The sequence below is a fragment of the Boleophthalmus pectinirostris genome, unplaced genomic scaffold (assembly GCF_026225935.1).
Source record: "Boleophthalmus pectinirostris isolate CB_2022bp ecotype Guang Dong unplaced genomic scaffold, ASM2622593v1 HiC_scaffold_22, whole genome shotgun sequence".
In the NCBI taxonomy this organism is placed as follows: domain Eukaryota; kingdom Metazoa; phylum Chordata; class Actinopteri; order Gobiiformes; family Gobiidae; genus Boleophthalmus; species Boleophthalmus pectinirostris.
Window position 1 is genome coordinate 26,396,850 of NW_026571190.1, and position 25,265 is coordinate 26,422,114.

The 25,265-nt window shown below is 39.3% G+C and overlaps 3 protein-coding genes across 3 annotated transcripts in view; all 3 read right to left on the reverse strand.

Moving 5' to 3' along the window:
* Positions 1-8,519, reverse strand: part of mast1a (microtubule associated serine/threonine kinase 1a) — a 58,736-nt gene extending 50,217 nt beyond the window's left edge. Inside the window, exons 1-2 of the mRNA XM_055158569.1 lie at positions 7,641-8,519; positions 851-882 (exon numbers count right to left, since the gene is read on the reverse strand). Coding sequence (XP_055014544.1) covers positions 851-882; positions 7,641-7,679 — 71 coding nt within the window. The 5' untranslated portion in view covers positions 7,680-8,519. The remainder of the gene's footprint in view (positions 1-850; positions 883-7,640) is intronic.
* An 8,868-nt stretch (positions 8,520-17,387) lies between these two features.
* On the reverse strand, positions 17,388-20,118 carry rnaseh2a (ribonuclease H2, subunit A). Its single transcript, XM_055158335.1, has 9 exons — positions 20,097-20,118; positions 19,497-19,631; positions 19,192-19,263; positions 18,998-19,124; positions 18,830-18,917; positions 18,592-18,729; positions 18,393-18,480; positions 18,149-18,272; positions 17,388-17,642 (listed from the first exon to the last, which is right to left on the reverse strand). Exons 2-9 carry the CDS (start codon positions 19,621-19,623, stop codon positions 17,492-17,494), a joined length of 915 nt encoding a protein of 304 aa, XP_055014310.1. The 5' UTR covers positions 19,624-19,631; positions 20,097-20,118; the 3' UTR covers positions 17,388-17,491.
* A 1,389-nt stretch (positions 20,119-21,507) lies between these two features.
* Positions 21,508-25,024, reverse strand: LOC129410430 (transcription factor Sox-10-like). Its single transcript, XM_055158609.1, has 4 exons — positions 24,929-25,024; positions 24,081-24,685; positions 23,644-23,915; positions 21,508-23,517 (listed from the first exon to the last, which is right to left on the reverse strand). Exons 2-4 carry the CDS (start codon positions 24,515-24,517, stop codon positions 22,748-22,750), a joined length of 1,479 nt encoding a protein of 492 aa, XP_055014584.1. The 5' UTR covers positions 24,518-24,685; positions 24,929-25,024; the 3' UTR covers positions 21,508-22,747.
* Positions 25,025-25,265: the final 241 nt, after the last annotated feature.

A 25,265-nucleotide genomic window follows, 5' to 3' on the forward strand; every position in this document is an offset into this window, starting at 1 on the left:
ACCGATCTGTTGATACTTTGGAGTTGATGTCATCAACATTTTATGAGGGTGTGACATTAACTGTAAGCATTGCTCTATCTGAAGCTTTAATCTGAGAATTAATTTAATGCAATCTGACCAGAGAGATCTGATTTAGTTGGAACTACAGGTGGGATGATTTGTGTTGTTAAACAAGTCTGTCAGACATCAAATTAGTCACAAGCTAGCTAGCATCAGCCAACAGTTTCTCATTCGCAACTTTTTTTGTTGAAAATCAAACACCTAAACAGGACGAAGAGCACTAGTATTAATCGCAGGCTCCTGAAAATGTGTTGTTTAAATTGTAAACTGCCATACATAAAGTATCAGTACACTGTATCACCCACTAGAACAAACAAAAGCCTCATTAATCATGTAGATGTATAAAGATCTTGTATGAAAAATCCCTTTATGCCAGAAAGGCAGACTATTTGTTGTGGCAAAGTCAGAAAGCAAAAAGGAGACATTTTGGTGCACTATCTGGACGACATGCTCTAACCTATTTGTAATGCTATGCTTACTGCCGTCCTGGACCACGCGGGCTTTAAGGTCACAGTGGGCCACTTTTACAGCTGAACCTCCATTGCACAGCTCAGTGGTGCAACAGATTGGCCTCAGAAAAAGACACTTTGCAGGCTCAGGCTCCCACAAGGTTTAAACATGCAGGAAGCTTTCGAACAAGACTTTCGCCGAAGTGAAAATATGATCCAGATCTGTGAATGCTGTTTTCATGCTGAGATTTAGATATATAGTTTATGATGGCCACCAAAGGGAAAGTAGTGCTAAAAAGCTATAAAAATATCCTTTATTCGCAAAGCATGCACAAACTCACCTGCTACTTTTGCGAGGCAGAGGTAGGTCCTTCTGTGGAGAGAAACAAAAAACAGAAAAGGATTTATACATTACACATTTATTACATTAGATACTGTACAGTGATTGTTTTTTTACAGAGCACTTTTCCACCTTTACAGCACTCAAAGCCACCGATTCACACACACTTTCATACACCAGTGTACTAAGACACTGATGGCAAGGTGGGTTAAGTGTCTTGCCCAAAGACACAATGACAGCATTCATCGGAAGAAGCTGGGTCGCCAACTTGTGGGTTAGTGGATCTGACCCTGATGTTTATGTCAAGAAAGGAATTCGACCCTCCAACCTTTGGGTCAGTGGAAAACACTTGCCTGCCCAGCCAGTCCCTTCTACATTCTGTTCAAATCCAGGAGGAACTGGTACCAGTCCATAAAGCATGAAAAACCTCTGTCCAAACTTGAAACTGTCCAAACACAGCTGCTAATTTGTTAGCCTGATTCATCAGTTTCACTTCGTAGAAACCATCTGACCTCGCAGTGTTAGAATTCGTTCACTCGGCGGTAGGTCGGGTACTTTTTATCATGTAACCAATCACTGCTATTTGGTAGTCACGTATGTAATGTGCTGCTAATGGGGCTAACTGGTATATTAAGCTTTTCCAAATCCCGTAGGAAGAAAGGCAATAACGCCTTTCCCCTTGATGAAACTCACCAAACATTCTCTTTATTCCAGCTTTAAACCCTTGATCTCGGGAGTTGTTGACAACACTCACTATAGGGCTCTTCGCTGATTGGCTGGTGCCCGAACTTGCACTTCCAGGGTTTTTGCAAACTGTCTAGTGTATTCTGATTCCTGGCTTAGTTGCTGGAGAGAAATGAAATTGAGTGGAGGCATTAGGTGGTGCCAGCCTGGCTACTAATTTGTAACATGTGTCCCTCAAATGCGGAAGACATCTCCTCTTCAAAATTCTCCTAACAATTCTCAGAACAAAACATATAACTTCTTTTACTTTTGTACCTTTGCGTGTTGATTCTGAGAAAATCCATGCTGTTTCTCTGTTCTTTATGTTGTTTTCTCCCCTTTTTAACATGTAAGCAGCCATGTTTGTTTCTGACATGAACGGAGCATTCATCTCTCTGATTGGCTAATCCGCCTGTTAATCACATTTTTGTAGTGCTTTTATGCAAGAGAAAGCAGAAGGACATCTGGCACTGTGATGGAGCTAACATCAATTCAAAATTAGTTGCTGGTGTATTTATGGCATTACAGGGCTGTGATGTGATTAGGATCCACTGGGATGGATCTTTTATAGAGCTTGTTGCCCATCTTTCCCTGATCTGATTCTATTTAACACAAGACTATGGTGAGATCAGGTTACTGTCAATTCCCCACGTGAGTCTGTCCTGGGATGCTTATCGAGTCATTCTCGGCCCCTCCGCAGATCTGATTTGGAGATACCATCTTTGGCCTTTTCACGGATAAAGAGACTGTGAAGGACATGTGACCACAAGCCCTGAAATGCATGTAAAATACATTCTCTATGGCAAAGTTTGTTTTTTACCCAGTAGAGTATACACACATACTAGTACATGTTCAGATTTAGAAACACACTTTAAAAAAGTACCTAGGCATTCATTGATCAGTTGAAACATTTTCTTGATCTGATTTATTTATAAGGCCTAGAATCTAACATGTAACATAAAGAAGAAAACTGCACTTGAAATGCATATACTGTATGTATGTTCTAAATTCAGTTCATTTCAACAAATATATACTCAAATAATCCATATAATCACTAGTATTAATTCTTCATTTGGTAGTAATTTTGGCACATTACAGATGGTATCTTTTCTGTCAAAAACTGCAAAAAATAATTTTGACTTAATACTGTAAAACAGAACCTCTGGCAGCAGCACAGCGAGACATTAAAACATGCACTTAACATAAAGCTATGAGGAGCCAGCAGGCCTTTGGAACCCCACTGGGAATCACAAACACTCTGTAATAACTTATGGCCTCGCTGACTTGCTATTTGCTAATGTATGCTAAAATTGTGCTGGTATCATTATCTCCAGAACCACTTTTTGGAGCCGCTGATTTTGGGGTTGAATTTCATCTTTAAACTAAATTAATGAGAATAGCAAAGCTGCAATTACATATTATATGTTCATTCTGGGCCCATAATTAGTTATTTTGCTGTGAGCCAGGCCTAATCTTGTACAGTCCCTTTTGTATGTGTGCAGTTATCTGAGTCATGGGGCACTAGACAGTAGACATTCAGTCCTGAGTAAGTAGTTCAATATTTGGCTTTTTTTCCCCTGCCTGGTTGTGTGTTTTCAAAAAAACTGTGCAATTTTTGTAACATAACACGAAGTCCAGAATGGGGGCGTCTGAACATTATTCTGGGATTGCTTTGTGTGTGGTCGGAGCAAGTGGTCATATGTCTGGGAATGACATCACTCATTACAGTGGAGAGCATTTTCTGGGGGAGCTAATGAGTCTATGATCAAGAGGAAGTGAAAGCGCCCAGGGTGACTCAGAGAGAAAGGAGGGGGCGACCCCAGAGTCGTAAAAGAATATGCGGGTGTGTGCGGGGTGATGGGATAGTTAATGGATCAAACCTCAACACCTGCTACCCCACACTGTCTGTCCAAATGCAGCCACTGTACGTGTTGTTGCCATGAAACTACCACTCATACAATACTCTGAGTGACCATGACAACCAATGCAGCATTTTTACTGAACTTTTGCACAGTTTTAAATTTGACCCTGTGTGGGTTCATTTGGTTACAAAGTATTTGCAATATGCACAATTCTGTAACAATTTTGTATTTTTTAGGTTCATATTTACCCAAGGAAAAACCCACAGTGACCAAGACAAAAGAGAATGATAATGTGTTTCTGTTGTGGGCAGAGCTGTAAAGTGACAGCAGATTGCTCTGCAGCAACAGCCTCAAGTAACAAGCTTCAGGCTAACACTTTATAATAACCACACTTTATGCATAATGAACAAATAGATCATTATCAAGGATGAATTAGGCTAAATAAGTACTTAATTAATACTCTAAACCACAGGTGTCAAACATAAGGCCCGGGGGCCAGATCCGGCCCTCCAAGACCTTTAATGTGGCCCTTGGGTGATTTTCTACTCAAATATTTTAATATTTTCTATTAAAATCTTGTTAATTTTCTGTGGTGTTATCACAGCAGCATCTCCAGTGCCTCTGTGCGTGGCCCCTCCCACCAGAGCAGCGCAAATGAACACTTGTCTCTTTCCAAACGCTCTTAAAGGACGATCGTTTTGACTGTTGACCGTGACACCCTCATCAGAAAAATGTCACAAATGAGAAAAGTGGAGCCCAGTGCAGGATTTTACAACAAAAATGGACTTATTCCTATTTACATACAAGCTAATGTTAAAACACTGTGTTGAAATTGAATTTTTCTTAAAGTTTCAGGTTGTTCATAATATTATAATATTATAATAGGAAAGAGCTCATCAATTAAAAAAGATTTCTGTAATAGATTTGTGTTTCTCTGCACAAATATTTGAACTTATTGTTATTTTTGGGGTTTATATGCCATGAAGTTTCTGATCCGGCCCCTTTGGGATCAAAACAGGTTGGATACGGCCCCCGGAACAAAATGAGTTTGACACCCCTGCTCTAAACCCTTAATTTTGCAATTACTAAGCCTGAATCATTCTTAATAAAGTATTTGTTCATCATTAATTCAGTCGTTCTTCATGTGTTATTAAGGCTAATTAAGGTGTAGTAATTATAAAGTGGTGCCAGTTTTAGATTTCTGTTCAAAACTTGTGGTCTCATTAAAGAACTGAAAGATAGAGTAAACTTTTCCCAACAAGTTAAAAGTGGAATGTATCCAATTATAACTTCACCAGACAGGCAGAAAATCAAGTCCAATATCTGATGTAATATCTGGTCTATATTTAAATATCAAAGTCATCCCCACTTGCTTTCATCAGGACAGTTTGGGATACTGCTTACTCAGAGTCTGGAGACAGGACAGTGCAGTCTGAAGGTGGAGAGGGACAGGTCTTGGCAGAAAGCACCACCTCTTCTGGAGTGATCACAGGGCTATCTCTAGTGCTTAGCATATTGAAGAGTGGCACGCTGCCCAGAACAAAATATTAGACAAATTAAGCTACAGCAAAGTGGAAGTGAGAGGCATAGTGCTAACTCGAACAGCGATTTGTGGTGAAGATAGTGTTACTCCATACAATAAAGTGTCTTAAAAGTCTCAACAGTGCAAAGCATCTATGCATGTTGTAAACACAAGTTAGTAACTGTTTTAAATACATTTTAACAAAATAAAGATTGAAATATGGTGACTGAAACCTTCAAGATATAGATAATATATTCAAATTAAGTTAATTATCGTTGAAAATCAAAAATAGTCCCTTAATATAGGGTTAGCTACAAAAGCTGTTTTTGAGTCCAGATATTGTTGATCAAAAATACAACTAGTCACTATTATTCCAAATAATCTATGCCGCACTTTACACAATACAAAGCTAGGCTGAATAGGACCAGCATCTTCTGTTACCTGTGGCTGTGTAGAGTCCGGAGTTGTAACTTGACCTCTTTGCAGAGGAAGTAGACCCTGCCCATAAGGGGATCCCAGTGCTGTAATAGCCTCTTAAAGGAGTCTACAGTAGCCCACATGTATGCGGGGCCTCCCCCTCCTCAGGCCCACCTCATCCTGTCCTGAGCCCTTTCAGTCCGGAGCCCTTCTGCTGCTGCTGCTGCTGGTGGTCGGTTCTATTCCCCCAGGACACACCATTAGTCCTGCTAATGGGCCCGACAACTGCACCTCAGCATTTAGCCTTTCTCTGTTTGAGATATGGATATCGACCACTTTGTCAATGGAAACGCACAGAGGGCCGATGGTGGAGTCAGTATGATGGCTCGTACAAACTACGTTAATATTACACTTTTATAGAATTTGGTCTATTGAAGTGCTGTGCTCATTAAAAGTGAGGTGAGGTGTGGCTCCAGAGGATGTTCGCTGGGTCCATCTACTCCAGTTATATTTCTTATGTGTGTGCAGACAGAAGCCACTATGTTTTCATCATCTAAACGATATCTTTGCCCCACGCCTCACTGCTTGTAAGGATAGTCCTGTCATGATAACACATTTTGAAGCATGATATATTGCTATAGATAAATATTGTGATAAACGATAATATTACTGGTACTACTACTTCATGACACAAAGCAAGATAAGGCCAGTGAACCAATTTTTAAATAGACAGAATCATTAAAAAACCTGAACTGCAACAAATAAATGGCAGAACAAACAGATAATTAGCCATAGAAGTTATGTATTCTACCATCTACCGCTATTGCAAAGAAAAACTACCCATGATAAATACTGAGCTTCAAACTATATTGTTCCAGTTTTCATTAAACGATAAGTCTACATAGTAATTATTGTAGCAGGCCTATGAGGATGTTTTTTCTTGCCAAGTAAAAAATTGTGCCAGAAACATGTATTTGTTATGATAATTAAACCACAAACAATGAATTAACCTACACTATTTTGATTGATTGAGTGATTTTCAGTGATGACAAACTTCTGCATGTTTCCAGTGACGTGCTTTTGCTGAATGGACCCATGCTGACAACAAAGCTGTGCACAAGTCACCAAACACAAAAACATTACATCACTGCTTGGAAAATTACACTGTAGCTGCCACACAGAGGCTCAGAGCTAGCAGGGAAGAGCTGAGGCAAAAAATGGATTTGAAGGTGTCTTAGACCAGAATGTCTCTCACCTTGTCTATATAAAGAAGAGACTTATCTGAGCATCTTTAATTTAGCAAACGCTTTAATCCAACAGGTCTTAACAATAGCAGCACGGGACATAGTAGTCGAAGTCAGTCATGTTGATTCTAATAATATCAGCGACAGCCTTTGTATGGTCTTCCAGCTGTGCACGTCTTGTGTTTATGAATGATAAGCAATCATCTACAGCAGCCTAAGCGTGCAATATGCGGCGGAGTGCATTTACTGTAAATTTGTTCTGAGAGAAGCAGAGGGGCACGCACAGATAATGGCTTGGAAGTGAGCTGTGGCTTCTAGGGCTACACTTGACTCATTCGGCGCCCCATCCCAGAGCCTGGCTGGAAGCTTTTACCGGAGGCTTGTTTTGTCTGACATGAGGGCTAAATGGCTACATCATCGAATTTCATGCAAATATAATAATACACCTACACGAGACTGTAACGCAGGCTCAACAAATGTAAAAGAACACAAGGAAAGACTGGCATTGTTATTGGATTACAATGTACTGGGTGGTACATTTTAAATCCTTTTATTCCATCTGGTCCTTTGCGTGTATCCATAAAGACAACACTGACATTTTAAAAATTCATTCAACTAGAGGTCTTTCTTCCTTTCTTTCTTTCTTTCTTTCTTTTTCACACACATGGGATGACACAACTGCACAAAGTTCATTGGGTTCACGTGGTCAAAAACCAATAACCTACAGGCTGATTGTGACCTGCTTGCAAATCTCAGACGCCAAACATTAACTGAGATATAAACAAAACAAAAAAAACAGTAGAGTACTCAAAATGCTAAAAGTTATTAGGCTGTAACTAAGTCTATTGTGAGGTTTATTATATTTATTTAATGCTCTGTAAAGCGTCTTTGAGTGTCCAGAAAAGCGCTATATAAAACTAATGCATTATTATTCTTACTATTATTATGATTTGAGTATTTTGTGAACTGCTCACTCTTTGAAGGAGCATTTCAATAGAATAAAGATTATTTTCATGGTCTTACCTGCATCCTCCGTCTTCGGATGATCCCGGAGTCATCCATGGCGCGTGCCCGGGCTCAGACCTGCAGCAAGGTCGCGTGGTTGCTGTGGTTGCCAGGTTACAGAAAAGGCGCGTGTCCTCAACAACAGTGGACACCACACTGTCCCAGGCTCTTCATATTATCTCTACTTTGAACACAACACGACAATGATGCTACAGTACCATGCCATGAGAGAAAAGTCACTTCTGTATCGGCACCAAAAACCTAAAAGCGAGGAAATGAACTTGAGCGTGCGCCACTTGTGACCTCGGGCATCCCATTCTGACCACGGGGAGACTTTAATAGAAATAAAAATACTACACAGAAATACTACGGGCTGCGTCCATCTGCAGACATGGCTTCAGCGTGCAACTGAGAGGGACACCGGAGAGGAAAAGGCCAAGCTGTCGGTCCAAAGCAGATCAGACAAGTTAGCAAACACGTCCAGCCCATTCATTCAGACCGAGTCATTGTCCCGCACACCATGTAATCTAAAGGAAATATCGGTAAATCTGATCCATTACCGTGCGTAAATTACTGACGGTGCACCACAACCACATCAGAAAGCCGAGATCTACATATATTATCTGTGCAAAGAGCTGGTAACGCTGCAATTATTGTTAGAAATGTCTCTCTATGCTATCCAGACTGGGACGGTGGGGGAAAATCCCGCGGCAAAAACGAATGAAAACACGACAGCGTCCGTGTGGGCAGAGCTCCGCGCCAAAAACAGGTCGGTCCAAAAACAGCGCTATTATCTCGAAACTGCAGGTTTGTCCGCGCGTTTGTCAGCGGTGGGATCCGTCCTGCCCTTCGCCGCTTTTCTCGCTAAAATGATGTGTAGCTGGTTGTTGCCTCACAGGATCCTCACCATCTTCATCCTCTACCACCCACTTCCTACTACCAAATGACGTTTAACCCCTGCGTGGCCAAACGTGCTGGTACAAAACAGGCTGCTGCTCAGAATGGAGAGAGACTTCGACCCTATTTGGCAGGCGAACTATGCAGGCTAAATGAAAGGTGCACTGCGTAACATTTCGAGTGGAGGGTCCGCCACCTGCTTGTCTCCACTGAATTGTTATTGCTTTGTCTAGAATGTTCCACAGTATAAATTAAACCTATCTATCACAAAGGAGACCATCAGGTTATAGCGCTATGCTCTATTACAGTTCAGATCTGTGGAGAGTCGCCCCTATTCACAAAAGGAATTGTTGTCCTCTCACTCCTTTTCATACAAGTAAAATCTACATGACATTTATTTTTGTTAATTGTTACAGAAAATAAGTTTGTTTTTTGTTTTTTATATCTATGTATTTACATTTTCTATGCATGTTCAGTGCATTAGTGTCCAAATAAAGATTAATTCATTCGTTACTTCTTTGTATTTTTGACCAATAGAAACTAGACTCATTCATTAGACGGCTTCACTTCATGGAAATCGTCTGACCTCGCAGCATGAGTACTCGTTCACTCGACGGTAGTGGTAGATGGGTACTTTTTTTTTTATTTAACCAGTCACTGCTATTTGGTCGTGATGTATATAATGCTTCGCTAACGGGACTAACTGGTGCATGAAGCTTTTCCCAAATCCCCTAGGAAGAAGGGCAATAACATCTTTCCCCTTGATAAAATTCTCCAAACATTCTCTTTGTTCCGGCTTTAAATCCTTGATCTCGGGAATTGTTGACAACACAGAATGTATGGCTCTTCGCTGATTGACTGGTGCCCGAACTTCCACTTCTGGGGTTCTTGCAAACCATCTAGTGCATTCCGATTCCTGACCTAGTCACTGGAGAGAAATTAAACTGAATGGAGGGACAAGGTGGCGCCAGCCTTGCTAAATATAAACACTCGGAATGGATAAATGTTGGCTGGTTTAAAGTCATACCACAGGATATTCCAGGGAAAGCATTAACATCTCCATGGAGACAAATGGACAGCGGACTTTCCACCAGAAAACACTGCAGTGCACCTTTAATGTTGACTAAATGTTACATGCCTCATGAGCTCATAACATACAGTTAACTCAGCCTCACTCTTTTACAGCTACTGGCAATGCGTGGTAACATTAGTCACCACAGAAATATGTTTAGAATTAGGCCCATCATGATAACAATTTTTGAAGCATGATATATTAATATAAAAGATCATTTTACTTCATGCCACTGACACAATTAAAATAAAGCAGGTAAACAGCGCAGTAAACCATTTTTTTAAACAGACAGTATCATTAAAAGGCCTGGGCAGCGGCAAATAAATAACAGACCAACAAATAATTAGCCATAGAAGTCACTTATTCAACTCCCTACAGCTCAAATCTGATCATATTACAACAAAAATAACAAATATCCCTCCACTTTTGCAAAGAAAATGCACTCACGATAAACACTGAGCTTCAAATAGCCTATACTGGTTTATATTGTTGCTTTCATACTGTATATTGAAGGAGATACAGTAATAATCGTAACAGGGCTATATTGAAACTGTTACTTTGAGTCTTACACCTCTCACAAACTCACAAATACAAACAGGTTTATCTGTGATCTCTTCTATTTGAATCACTGTGGACTGCATTTGTGATTCAGGTAGAGCTCTTCCAATTTCCAACCAAAAATGTCATCAGGCGTCATGCATTATTCAACACATCTGTCAAGGGATTCACTGCCATCGCATTTCACAGCTCCTTTCACTTCATTTAATTCAAGTCCTTCATCCACATGTTAATGAATGAGCATAGAAAGATCTGCCCCATTCAAAGTCTTTCCTACCACTTACTACAGGAAGCATACAGGGCATAAAAGCAGTACCCTCAGAATTTTGCCTTAATGTCTGTCCATGTTTTCTAGTACTATTATGCAAGTATAAACCTACAATGCAAATATAATGTTATAAGATATTCATAGCAACAGTCTTTAAAGGTCGTATATTACACAAAATGAACTGTTGTAATCTTTAAACCATGTTATAATGTTGTTACCTCCTCAAAAACATGGAGTTGTGTTTTGTTTCTGTTTCGTTTACAGAAGTTTGAGTATTCCTTTATTCATCTTCAAAGCTCAAAATGTTCTGTTTCACCTTTTGATATCATGAAGCTTTCAAGTTAACAGCTCCTTTTTCCTTTTGTTTAGTAGAGATTGGAAATTCCTGAACTGAAATGATCCAAATGATTCTAGTGAAGGTTTATGGAGTTTAAAAACACAGTGGAGCACTTCCTGTATTAGTACATGACATCACAAGGTGGAACAGAGTGGGTTTTTTTTGAGAGAAATATGCAGGATTTGTGTGTCAAACATGCAAATGAAACAAAACAAAACTCCAGGGATGTTTTTGATGAGGATGTTTTTTTTGTTGTTGTTGTTTTAAACTAAAGTACTTCTGTTATTCTTATTTAAATTCCACTTTCGCATTCACATGGTAGTGTTTGATTGTATTTACATTTGTACTGAACATTGTCATGAGAGAGAAAACAGGACGACATTAGAGGCCAAAAGTGGTTGATGGGACGGATCAATGTTTGGAGAAAAAAACAAAAAAAACAAAGTGCTGTGCAGCTGGTCTGACTCCAGCTCTAAAACACCAGAGAGATGTAGTGGCTCTTAACATCGAGATCTTAATGTTCCCTTTTTGTCTGGCACTCTCTCACTGGGATTTAGTGCTGACAGACCGCACTTAGTTTTTACCTTCACTTTCACCTTATTTTTATAACTTCCAAACCTGAACATTATCCATTTGTGAACACGAAAGCCTCCAATACAAAAGAAAATGTATTTGTTGTCAGTTCATTATCAACAAAGAAACACATTATGGCATTTCTGTCTATTTATTACAGAGGTATGCAGAAATATCTTAATCTCAATATATCGTGATACTAAATTTAGATTTTTTTTTTGTAACGGCACAACCATTTTGTTGCTTATTTAGTGGAAGGAAACATATTAAATACACTTGACATATTCAGTGTTTTGATTATTAAAATACATGTATTTGATATGAATTTTGTACAAGCAGTGGTTTGACAAAGAAATATTGTTGCTAAAACGTATTTGGTTCCTAAAAAACAGCAATATACAGTATCATGTGCAATGTATCGATTATCACATGTATCACCATATTGTGATAATATCATCATGTATTGAGTATCGTATCGAATCATGAGGGACCCTGTGATTCCGCGCTCTCACTGATCATAACATTTACATAGCATGTGTGTTAGGGCATTTAAAGTACACCAAATTTTGAGCTTATTCAGTCAAATTCTGTAAAAATAATGACTACTAATAAATAATTCTTGAACACAAACAATACAGACTTTTAATGACTGTCTTTTAACACAAAGAAAAAAATAGATAAGTCTGGACTTTGCTCGAAACCACATGCTGAGGATTGAATGTAGTCTCCTTGATCAGAAAGACCCAAGCAAATTACAACAAGAAGTGACAGAATCTCTAAATTAAGATATGATTAACTGCACAGCCCTAGAGTGGAGTCATAAGTCAAAAAATAAAAAAATACCCTTCTCTGAACCACCCAGTTAGAGCTTGTCTGACTATACCCTTGTACATTTCACCGCTGCTGCTCGACTTATTAATATTAAATAATTGATGAAGGCATAAATTTTACATCTTTTTGTTCATTAAGCGCTGGGAGATACAGCGGCTGGAGCGGATGAACCCAAACACAGTGTTATATGCAGGATTTAAGGCTGTTTTTATGAGGTAATTGTTTATGTGGTGGCCTAAGGGAGCTATATGGTCATCTTTCTCCATTTGGCAGGGGTGGAAGTTGAGGATGCAGAGTGTGCCAGGCCATTTCCTGTTCAGGGCAGAGTCTCCAGAGGCATGTCAGCTCACATCTCTTCACAAACACCGGGAGCCTGTCTGCCTTCTCTTGCACTCTGGGTTTGAGGACGAGGTTAAAGCTGTTATATATTTCACAAAATGGACTCTCGTGAGCTTTAAGACATGTTAGAATGCTAAAAAACATACCTGAAGTTGTGTTTTGTTTCATTTGTTTCATTCACACATGTTAGTGTAATCCTTTATTGTCTGGCAGTTTACATCCCCCAAAGCTCAAAATGCTCTGTTCCACCTTGTGATGTCATGTAGTGGTAGTTTTCATTAAGAGCTGCCTTATACCTTTATTACACCTTGAAAAACAGTGTAATTTTGTATTTACTTTTTTAACGTTGATGACTACAAGACCTTTTTTAAGCTTACATGCATCACCTAGAGTCAGATTTTATTTTTTTAATAATCTCAACAAAGTACAGAGTAGTAGTCGGAGATAGGGAACACAAGCCTCAAATGAGTGACAATACAGCATTATAACTAGGGGCAGTGTTGGGGAGTAACAGATTACATGTACTGGAGTTACGTAATCAGAGTACAAATTATGAGTAACTGTATTCAGTTACAGTTACTGTTTCAGTGAGTGGTAATTGGATTACAGTTACTTTGTTAAAATAAGTGGCGGTATTTTCCTCTGCGGTATTTTCCTGTTTTCACATTATTTTAATTTTAATTTTTTTATTTTTCGATAATTCCACTCATTGCTGAAAACTAAACCAGGTCTAAACCAGGACTAAACCAGGACTAAAACCAGATCTAAACTAGATCTAAACCAGGACTAAAACCAGATCTAAACTAGATCTAAACCAGGACTAAAACCAGATCTAAACTAGATCTAAACCAGGTCTAAACCAGGACTAAAACAGGACTAAAACAGGATTTAACAGGATTTAACAGGACTAAACCATGTTGCGCCAACGTGTCTCCTCCTCTTCTATCAATAATATTTTTAATACAGTTAAGTATCCTAGTCTTTGCTTCCCTACATCAAATCAAGTAATCCAAAGTATTCAGATTATGTTACTCACTTTAAGTAACTTAATGGATTCCGTTGCAAACTATATTTTGGGGTATGTAATCTGTAATCTGTAGGGGAATACATTTTAAAAGTCACCTTCACAACACTGACTAGGGGTGTGCAAAAATATTGAAATTTCAATATATTGTATAGTTTAATGTGATGATACAGTATCGATATCGTGGGCTGCTGTATCGATACATCACCAAGAGTAGTTTTTGGTACATTTCACTAAATTATCTTGTAACAGCTCTACAGTTTTGTTACTAGTTTAGAGGAAGGAAACTCATTTATGCAACACATTTGACATTTTCACTGTTTTGATGATTAAAATGGGTGTGTTTCATATAAACTTTCCACAAGAAGTGGTTTAAGAAAGACTTTTAGTATCACAACCATCATTTAGACATTATTTCTTATTGAACTGTATTGAATCAATTTGAAATATATCATATCGAATCAAAAGCTCACTGTATCCAAATATGTATCGCATCGTGGCCTATGTATCAAGGTATGTATTGTAACAGCAACTTCTTAATGAAACCCAGCTCTAATTATAACATGTTTAAAAGCTCATGAAAGTCTATGTTACATAATATGCCCTTTTTAAAGTTGGCCTCACATATATAATTACAATATTAATGTACTTTACTTGGAGAACCTGGGGAACACCGTTTTATCTCTCATTAGTTGTCATCATCTGTGAACTAAAAGGACTTTAATATGGCATCTAGGCCACATTAGCAAGCTCCTGCTAATTGGCACATTACACATTACAGCGCTGAACTGAACTATTGCACACAAAGAGATAGCCCGATTCAGTCTTTTCCAGAAAATGGCTCAGACGGATACTTTGAAAAATATAAATAATTTAGTGTATATAATTCTTATTTGTTTGATGCTCTAATCTTAGAAAATATAAAATTTAAAACATCAATTAGGCTCTGTACATTTTACATTTATTGGTTAATCCTTATTCTAATTTATCTCTATGGCTTATAGAGCAAAAGGGATGCTCAGGGGTTCAGATGTGTTAAGTTACTAGTTAAATATGTGGAGAGGTGGTCCGTCTTCTGTGAGGCTGCATGTTTTTCAAGGTGTTTTTGAGATGTAAAAATCCCACCTCATACTGTGGAACATTCCAAGCAAAGCAATAACATCTCCATGGAGACCCTTCCCCACCACCACCAGAAAAGTTAGTGCACCTTTAATATCAGATTTTTTTTTTTTTTTTTTTTTTTTTTTTTGAACCCTTTTTCTGGCCTCTTCTCTAAAACCATCTCGGTTCATTTCTCCCGAGGCTCCTACCTGCCTCTCAGCTCGTGTCTGAGCAGAAGTGGGTCACAGACTACAGCTGTGCAAAAGGCCGGAGTGGAAAGATCTCTAAATAAAACACCACATGATTGGGGGGCTCGGGCACACAGCTCACAAAGACAGTGAAAAGAGGAGGCTGATTTAAGAGCGAGAATTTATGCAAATGAACCAGGCTCAAGTGGGTTATGGAGTATGTTCCTCTATTCACTACCGTTCTCTCATAAAAAGATCAGTTTAAGATATGCAGGGTTTGAGTGCTCTGTGAGTGTTTGCACTGTGGACAGTAACAAGGCTTCATCATAAAATAAATAACACGCGTTTAACAAAAACATGATAAATACAGCGATTACTTCACTAATGTTTCTACAGGCAGCTTGCATTTATGGCAAGAGGGCCCCCCAGTGGACACGAGATGTTACTTCAATTTAAATTAAGCAAGAAGCCATTTTATCTGGATCACTCACTATGACATCATCCAAGACTCACATTTATTTTCTCTGTGTAGTAGATTATGAAAACAAGAGTTATACTGAATAACATTACATACACATCAAAGTCTTATTGTGCAGTTTATTGGTGACTCTTCTTACCTTTTTAATCACACATATCACACACTTAGATTGACAAAAGTAGTATTTGATTAAACGATTTTTAATATTTAATTAATTAACTAATTAATTAACCGCCTGTTATTGTCTAGGAGCATCAATGAACTGGCTCAGTACTACATGTTCATTCATGGGATCTTTTCTGTGTCAGCTGTGGAAAAACACCAGTGCAATCCAATTAGTGCGTGATTAAAAGAGCAGAGATTGTGTCACTACGTGTGGGATCAGTGATAGGTCATAGAGTTGTCCATGGTGCTGAAATGAACCCTTCTATGTAAGAATATAACAATATAAATAAAAAATATTTCTATGTGTACAATATCTAAGTGCAAGTATACATATTTACACATAGTATACATATTTGGACATTTATGCTTTACATTGGTGCTATGTATCTGAGAAACGATTCAAACTCAGTGCTATTTACATCTCTTTCTGGCCTGCTCTGTGTGGGAAGAACTGAAGTAATTTTGCTTAGAATAATATATACGTCATTTTTATTTATTTTTTTTCTGCTGATCCTGAGGGCAAGAGGTGAATGGAAATACATTTTACATGTAAATGATGTAATTTATGTATATTGCTGCAATATTAAACATTCTGACTTTATTGGCTGTGTATAAGGGTGAGACAAAATATATATTATAAATTACAATTAAATTAAATTAAATTATAATGTGAAATTTACTTTCCATATTTGTAATTGCTGAAGCTGGAACAAGATCTTGTACCATATCTGATATCTCTTTCAAGCCTAAATAGTTATTTCTTGCATTATTTTCTCATTCAATGACAATTAATCAAACAATGAAAGTACAATGAACAACTCCCTCAGATACACACAGACTCAAACAAGACAACACAGTGAAGCCAAAACACACTACATATGAAAGACACATTTATGGCAATGGCCTATACAAAGGAGCCAAACATGCAGAGTTGGTCATGTGTGAGAAAATGGCTCAGGTGACTCACATGTGCTTGTAAACTAAACTTAATGCAGTGTTTACAGACCCTGTTCACTTTTGACAAGCTGCAGATCAGGCTCTATACACACTCATTCATCAGGACAGAGCTGATCTTAAAGAATTACCCTGGTAGTCTTAAGCTGAAATAGATCACCACCTTTGTGTGCTGCAGCAAGGAACTACCTATTTTAATCCCATTGACGCAGCAGGACACCGGGAGACTTAGGCAGATTAGTCTGGGACACTAGGAGGTTATAAATGGACCTGTAAAGGTCTAAAGGTGGAGTCAGATCAGACAGCACAACAGCAGAGGACACACTCAGCAGGACTTCATCATATTTAACCAGAAAGGAAATTCTTCTTTTCTTCACCTTTGATCTTTGGAATAACTTCCAGACATCCTTCAAAATGGAATCTGTTGGCCGCACATCAGCCTATGACAGAGAGACGTTTACGAGGAAAGCCCTGAGAGCGGCGCCCAGAGGACCCTCGTCTCTTTTCATGGGGAGCTCTATTGTGATCTTGTCTTCGTTTGCGGTTTCCTCTTTGGCCATGAACTGTGGTAAGAGGGTTTGGGAGGAGTCCAGACCCAAACCACTTGTGAACTAGCACAAAAATGAAGACTTTTTAAATATAATTGTTTTATTTTTCTAAACAGTGTCTGTTTTGTGTTTAGTCTAGACAAGCATATAACTGCTTATGTCATTCTTGATTGTAGTATGAAGCCATTCACAAGAATTGCTCAAGAGAAAAGAGCCTAGTGTAGTAATCTATAGTAATTCAGGATGTGTTTTTGAGAAATATATTTTATGTATGCTTATCTTACCCACTGAAAATGTGCATACCATTCTATAGATGGTAAACTTGCAGCAATGGTACCTAAACAGTAGAGGGCAGTAGCACAATAAAAATAACAACTGCTTTTCCTGGTGATACAAAATACTTCCTTCAAACTAAATAAATTTAGACATAACCCATTTGTAAAAAATGACTGTTAATATATACAATATTTTACTGAAATACATGGATTAAACAAAATGGTGAGTTGGATGACAGTTTCTGTTTTACCTAATTATGTTTAAAGTGTGTCGTTTTTCAATCTACGGTCCGAAAAGAAGCGGTGAGCAGCAGTTTGACTCTGAGCTGCTGCTGAGGAACCGAAGTAAGACAACATGGACTTGTTTTTCAGCCTCTGTGCACCCTTTTCTCCTCCCTCCTCGTCATCATCCCTTTTTAAAGACAAAACAAGAATAAAATGAACACTTATTTGAACTATCACATATATTCAACAGATGGACAGTATTCTTTGGGATCTAGAGACTCAGTGCTATGTTCTGTACCAAGTGTTTGCACAAAAACGTGCTTTTCAGCAACGTGGAATCATTTACAAAAGGACTGGAGCCTAAAACAACTGATTCCAATAAGTCATTTTAAATTAATATTAAAAGGTTTGGAAATTGATCAATAGTTCGTAACTTTTTTCAGTGAACTAAATTCTTGTGATTGCCTATTGATATACTGTACTGATGTCTTGGACTTCTGTGAAAAAGAGATTAGTATTCTTAATGGGACATGTAAAGCTCTTTGGGTGTCTTGAAATGTGCTATAAATGCAATGGTTAACTTCAAAATATATATGTAAATTATTACCAATTAATAACATCCTGAATTTAACCTTTGATGACTGTACAACACACTTCCTTCAGTGCAATAATAAATACTGGACAAAGATTTACCAGTGAACTGTAACTGATTTGCTGTCCATCAAAGTTTGCGCCGTGCTCCAACTGAAGCGAACAAACTGAGGATAACCAAACACTGGGTCTAGGTACTTTAACAGCCAGGCTTTTGTCTTTGGGTCTGTAAACAATTATAAAGAAATTATATTGTAAATAAAATATACTGTTTGCAGTTTGGAATGGATTGGAAAAAAAAAATTTAATGTTTGCATTGAATGTTTCTAACCAGTATCCTATTTACCATTAGGATATCCAGATCCGTAGTCAGTGTCCACCTGACCGAGTTGTTCAGTGAAGTTCCAGCCTTTTACAACTCGATCCCTGGCCACCTGTAAGATTACAATAAATCCTAAATCTTTCATTACATCCATTTGAACAAAAATGAATTATATTTTGTGAATGAGCTTTAAGTTGGAAACCTCTTGTGTTTTGGGTCATACCTTTGCACAGATACTGGCTGCACTGACAACAGGAAAGAGTGAGTCAGCCTTGGGTCTCACTGTAACTGTAATACCAGGGAACCGCTTAGAAAGCTTGTCTTCATATTTATCTGCAGGTCCCACTGTGTCAACAAAAACCTGGGGAATAGCAAATAGATAAACTAAGCAGAAGGCCACGTGAGGAAAGAATCTAAAACAAAAAAAATCTTTCTTCTTAAGCTCAATAATTAAAAACAACCTCTTTGATTTGTACTCCACAGTCGAGGGCATACTGAACCAATCCAATAGCTGTATCGTGCGAAAGGGCATTCAGATTGTATTTTGATCTAAAAAGTCAGAGTACAATTGTTGTAAATAAAGATCAATGCAAAATCTGTGTAAAAAAATATTATAGTTGCGTTAAAACCTTTGTAACATGCTGGTAGAAATTGTGTTAGGAGAGAGGATCTGCAGAGCCCAGCCTATAAAACTCTTGGCTTCATCCAATTTTTCAAAGAGATTTTCCCTTTCTGCTTCAGTAAGGGTCTTTGAATCTAATCAGTGACAGAAACATGTCAATTAAAAGACAATGGTAACAATGCTAACAAACAAATACATTACCTGCTACTTTCATATCCTTCAGGTCTTCTTTTTTGGAAATTGGGCAGAAACAAATCCCATATACCATAGGTCCTGTGTCATATCAACAATCAGTTTAGCTGTATATTTGTGTATGTACATAAAAAAACATGTCTCAATTCTCTTTCCTCGCCTCCTTCTCCTTGATTCCTCTCTTCAATTCTGCAGCAAATGGGAGATGACGTACCAGCCACAGAGGAGACACCACGAGGAGAGAGGAGCAGAGGAATCGAGAAGACAGCAATGAAAGAGAATAGAGACATGGCCAAAATGTAAATGGGACATACCCAAAACAGGTCCTCTGCCAGCCTCATCGATGCCCAGACAGCAGTCCTCTTCCAGGCACATACTTGGGATCTCTGAGGACAGTCTGCAGCTGACAGAGTTGTTTTCTTCAAATGGGCCGAGGTCCATCTCTGCTTCTGTACAACAACCCACGCCAATATATGAGTAACAGCACAAAGAACCTGAACGTCAAACGAAAAGCTAAAGGATGGTGGTGGTTTACTGGCATGTACACCATTTATGACAACCTGTTCAGGGACTGAAGGTGGAAATGAGTAATTCTGCTTTGAGTCTAAGGTTACCAGACGTCCCTACTGGCCCAGGACAGTCCCAGCTTTAAGCCCTGTGTCCCCTGTCCCACTGGATTTATCCAAAACCAGATGTTCATACTTTTAACTAATCTGATCTCTCCCAAAATACAGAAGGGGATATGTTGTCATTTGTTCAGTCAAAATACAGAAAAACGTGCTTTAAAAACTATCAGAACAAATAAACTAAACGAAACTAAAGTATTGTGCGTGCAACACAAACACATCAGTAAATATACAGAGCTTTTAAAATCTATTTCACAATTAAATTGGCGGCATATGTTTAATTTGTACCTGATAAAAGTGCAAGATTTCTCGCGTGTTGTTGTTGCAGATTTGGCGCCCAGGTGATGACGTCAGACTTGGTGTCTTCTTCGTGGATGTGAACTCTTGCGCCCCCTGCTGGAGCGTCGGCAAACAACATGACTAGACCACACTTGCAGAAGCTTGGAAGCTAATTCTGGAAATGTTCATTATCGGTTGTTTCACATTCCCATTATTTCATTATTTCAGGCCCTTCACAGTTAGGCACAAATCTAAAGGCATCAACTCATGTAAGTATGCGCATGCACGTTACTTGTTTTTGGCCTTTTTCATTTTTATGATGAATCATAATTGAGAAAAAACGTTCTCAGTATCAAAACAGTAGGATAAAAACGAAATTTAAATCAATACATAACCAATCAAGGTAAATAAACATAAAGTAAATCTCCGGCTAGTCACTAGGTGTCACTAGACGACAGGTTTGCTGATATTTATTAACATAGATAAGTAATTTATTCTTTTGTGTAAAGGGTGAACTTATGAAGATTAATTTCATCAATCAAGGTAAAAACAAATATAACATAATATATTTAAATGACCTAATACTTAAGTTACTATGTGTCACAAGGAGACAGGATTCCTGCTTGGGGTTGGCAATATGTTGTCTACAAAATTATGAAATTGAAAATACAGAAAACAGCTTGTCACAACTGGGAAGCCAGTCCCACTAAATTGCAAACAGAGCTAACAAGGTTTCAAATGTTATAAAGTTATTTCTAAACATTTGTGGTTGGTTAATTGTAATGTTTACACTTAACTTTGTGAGCAACACATTAGCAAAACCAGATCTAAACATTACATTTCCCTTACATTTCCCCTACTTAAAAAACAATTAAGAATTACATATTCACATGCACATCATATCTGATGAATAAAAAAAAAGATTGTGTAATTACTGTTGAGGTTTTAATGTATTATTTAAATATCAGCATATTATTATTTTAGTTAATGTCTTCTTCCCTTCTACTTCAGGTGAGTGTAGAAAAACCCAGTGTACACTTCTTTCTGAGCTGAAATTGGCCTTGCCCCTGGCTGCTTACACCCACCCTTCTCTCTGCCGTCCTGTTCCTTCCATCACTGAATGGCTCTCTTTGTCTTTCTCAGTAACACGCAGTCCCCAGCCGATTAAATGTGGGGAATTAGTAGTCAATTTTAGCCTCCCACACACACAAATGCACTAAACAGCTTAGATTAGTGAGGTAGTGGTTGTGTTGTTATTACAGTTCACACGTCAGCACAAGTTTCCCCTATTTGTCGTGACCTCACACTTATGCTGTTATCTCAGAGCAGCATCATTAAAAATCACCACTTTACGCAGATCTTATAAATAAATTGATTTAATAGATGACAACAATATAATTTTGACATTGCTTTTCTGGTAAGGAAGCAAAAATACTCAAGTGAATGTTTACAAAACTAACCAGGCTTATACAAAATGGAAGAAGCAAAAGTTTGACACACATTACGGCATTGCCTACATACAAGTAACATGGTAAGAGGGTCAGTATAAAGTATGCGTCACAAAATAACTGTGAAGCTTGTGGTAATGACCATTATTCACATTGCTGAAAAGGAAGCTGGCAGTTTAGACACAGTATAGAAAAAACACTGTTAGGACATGCTTTTGGCCTACATGCAGCTCAGAGCGGTAGTACATGTGATCCTAATCCTTAAGTAGGACTCAGAGCTGGTTGGTTATTATAAAAGATTTTGTTGAGACTTTGCACTTTTTCAGTTACTAGAAAAATCTGAAATAAACAAAAAACGTAAAAATGTGTAACAGATTTAACTTATGTTTTTAACCTTCTTCATTATCAGGAATGCAGGTGGGCACACTTCTTTCCTGACATTGGCACCAGCAAAGTAAAACTGAGGTAAGTGTCCAAGACTGAGCATAAGCTAAAACACATCTTTAAGAGCTTTCATTCCCTCTCGGTTTCCTATTTTCCCCATAAATTGCTTATTTATTTCGGTGAAGTTGTTGTTATTAAGGACACACAAACAGACACTATCTACAGTCAAAGAAGGAAGAATAACATGTCACCACTGTTAAAGATCTGGCCAGTCAGCGTAACCATCTTGAGCTTTTGAAACATACTTTTCCCATAGCAGTGGTGCATTTGATGTTGAGTCAAATCAATCACACTAAATATCATCAACAATAATCTTACTACTTATATAAAATAACACAATAACATTAAACATCTCCTTTAGTTTGGTTAATAACATCTGATTATGTTGTTATAAACCAAATGACTGTCAAAACTCATAGTCAACTTGTTGCATCTTCTCTTTCTCTATTCCACTTGATTCACGAAGTCTCTTGTTGGCTGCTGTGACATATGAGTACACACTGAGTACTGTTTTTAAGAACGTGTAAGGTCTTATAAATGCTTGCATGGTATTGGCTAAAAAAGTAAAAATTTCTTAACATCAAAATGGCACAGGCACACGCTCACAAACATCAACAGATGGCAGAAGTACTCTACCCTCGAATGTTATTGACACATCAGTCCATAGGTTCTACAGTCTATGACCCAGTATTGAACAGAATTGCATACACATACATTCATCCACTCACACACACTTCCCATTATTCCCTCTGCTCTACTGCTCCTACTCTAAGGCCTTGTAAGTGTAGTGTAAACAGGCTGCTCCCAGTGTGTAGGGCTGTGTGAAGGGGCCACACTGGCGGGGTCTCCTATGGTGGTGTACAGGGGCCTCTGTGTGGGGCCCATGTAGGAGAAGGCTGAGTACAGCCCTGGGGCCTGACTGGAGTGAGCGTAGTAGGCTCCGGGCCCCTGGTGCTCCCCGTATTCAAACTGAGCCCTGGAGGCCAGCGAGGGGAAAGCGGAGCCGTAATGGGGCAGGCTCAAGGGGGTGTAGGTCACATGGGTGCCAGAGGAAGGGGAGGACGAGGCTTCGGCGTAGTGGCTCCCAGACGCAGACTCGCTCTTGATCTGGGCCTTGGCAGGGTCTGAGGGTGATGGGGAGGTCTGAGACTGCTGCTTGGACAGCCAAGCGGAGTGCCCGCTTGCAGCGGCCAGAGCATAGGCATATGAGGAGGTGGAGGGGCCACCAGCAGCTGCGCCACTGCTGCTCTGAGGGTGACCGTTGGGTGGCAGGTACTGGTCAAACTCATTCACATCAAAAGGTTCAATATTGGACATAACATCGTGGCTGATTTCTCCAATGTCCATCGTGCCGAAGTCGATGTGTGGTTTTGCGCCAGATGAGGTAGAACTAGGCGCTCCATCAGCCCCCACTCCCAGTGCACCCCTGGACCCCCCTGATGCTCCTGCACCACCCTCACGTTTGGAATCGGACAACTTTCCGGACTGTAGCTCTGTTTTTGGGGTGGTAGGAGGTGTCGGGGGACTGTGACCTTGACCTAAAGAGAAGAGATAAAGGTTTATTTCATTTTCCATGTATAAGATTATCTTAACACTTCATAAAATAGACATATTTTTGACATATTGCCTGCTGCTTTGGAGTCTTATATTGAGTACATGTATACCTGCAGAATGGTGGTGGTGATGATGGTGGTGATGGTGCAGTTCGCCCAGAGGAGACGCGGCCCCGTTATGCTCAAGGTGCAGGGTCTTGTAGTGGGACTGGGAATGACTGGCCTCCCCTTCCCCCTGGCTGTCCGACTCATTAACAGGCGTCAGTTTGCCGTTCTTGCGTCTCCGGGGCTGGTACTTGTACTCAGGGTAGTCCTTCTTGTGCTGTTTCCGCAGTCTCTCCGCCTCCTCGATGAATGGCCTCTTGTCGTTTTCGTTTAGCAGCCTTCAGGAAACAAGGACAGATTTAGATATTGGTAGCCTATAGCATCTACTATTATATATTTCTTTGTTTTTTAAACACGTTGTTTAGTTTATTTTCTAAACATGCATATGTCCAACAACTTAAAATAAACAGTAGCGCAGTTCATAAAAGAATGGCTGTACAAACCTCCACAGTTTCCCCAGTGTCTTGCTCAGCTCGGCGTTGTGCAGGTGTGGATACTGATCCGCTAACTTTCTGCGCGCGGCCTGCGCCCAAACCATAAAGGCGTTCATCGGCCTTTTCACGTGCGGCTTAGCTTTGCTTCCACTGTTGACGCGCACGGGCATTGGCACTAGTGTCCAGTCGTAACCGTCCAGCACCTGGCTCACTGCCTCCCTGATACCAATGGGAAAGCGATCATCCTCTTCGTCCGATTTGGCTCTGGACTGGACCCCGTCCTCTGAATCTTCAGCCACGCAGAGGGTGGTGAGCTGCTGCTGTCCGCCCAGAGGCGAGTCCTGGGTGCCCACCGTTCCACAGTGCGCTGGCGACAGCGAGTGAGCATCTTCAGACCCTCCGGGACTCAATTCTGCCTCAGACAGGCTATGCTCCTCACCGGACATTCTTACTCAATCTTGTCTTTAACAACAAATTAAGTTGAAACAACGTCTTTCAGCTGTATTAGGTTTACTGTCGTCTTTCAAGCGAGTGGTCACTGCTCCTTTACCAACTCCATGGCCGTGCGTAAAGTATCCAAATCCGCGGCTCAGAAGCGTCTTTACGATTTATTCCTATCAGGAAAAAAACATGATAAATTGAAAAAATCAAAAACAAACAAAACAAAACTACTTTTTTCAACTCTATGTTCAGTTATTATGATATGGTGGTATTTAAATTAAAAACATAAATTATTTTAATTTAAGATACATAAACTAAGTTGGCAAATTATAAAAACTTGTGACGATCTACATAAGACTTAAGCGAAATATTTTATTTTAATCTGTAAAATTAGTATTTAAAATTACATAACTTACCAGTTGAGCTGTCCAGTGGTTCGACATGGGAGTGTGTGGCTGACTGTGGTGCCGATGAATGGCTGCTCTGTGTGGCGACAGCGGAGCTTAAAGAGCGCCTTGTGAAACGCACTGGCAGGAAAAAAAACTGGAAAACATTCCCAGAGAGACAGCATTCCAATACACAGATAGCCCCGCCCACTCGTCTAGTGCGCTTCTCTCATTGGTCCAGTAATTATGCCTGGGCTCTCTGATTCGCCCGTTAATGTGACTCCGTCCATCAGTGGGACATTTCCAAGTAGAAGAGGTGAGATTTTACATTGCAGCGGCTTTGCTTGCTCCACAGAGCGTCCATTTA

Bases quoted from the DNA above. Each gene is read 5' to 3' on its own strand.
- rnaseh2a (XM_055158335.1), bottom strand. From the start codon at position 19,623: ATGGACCTCGGCCCATTTGAAGAAAACAACTCTGTCAGCTGCAGACTG. The intron at 19,264-19,496 runs GTATGTCCCATT...GATATGACACAG, and splicing joins TGGCAGAGGACCTGTTTTGG to GACCTATGGTATATGGGATT. The intron at 17,643-18,148 runs GTAAATCTTTGT...GTCTTTAAAAAG, and splicing joins AAATCAGTTACAGTTCACTG to GGATGATGACGAGGAGGGAG.
- LOC129410430 (XM_055158609.1), bottom strand. From the start codon at position 24,517: ATGTCCGGTGAGGAGCATAGCCTGTCTGAGGCAGAATTGAGTCCCGGA. The intron at 23,916-24,080 runs GTTTGTACAGCC...TGTTTCCTGAAG, and splicing joins ACACTGGGGAAACTGTGGAG to GCTGCTAAACGAAAACGACA. The intron at 23,518-23,643 runs GTATACATGTAC...TCTTCTCTTTAG, and splicing joins TCACCACCACCATTCTGCAG to GTCAAGGTCACAGTCCCCCG.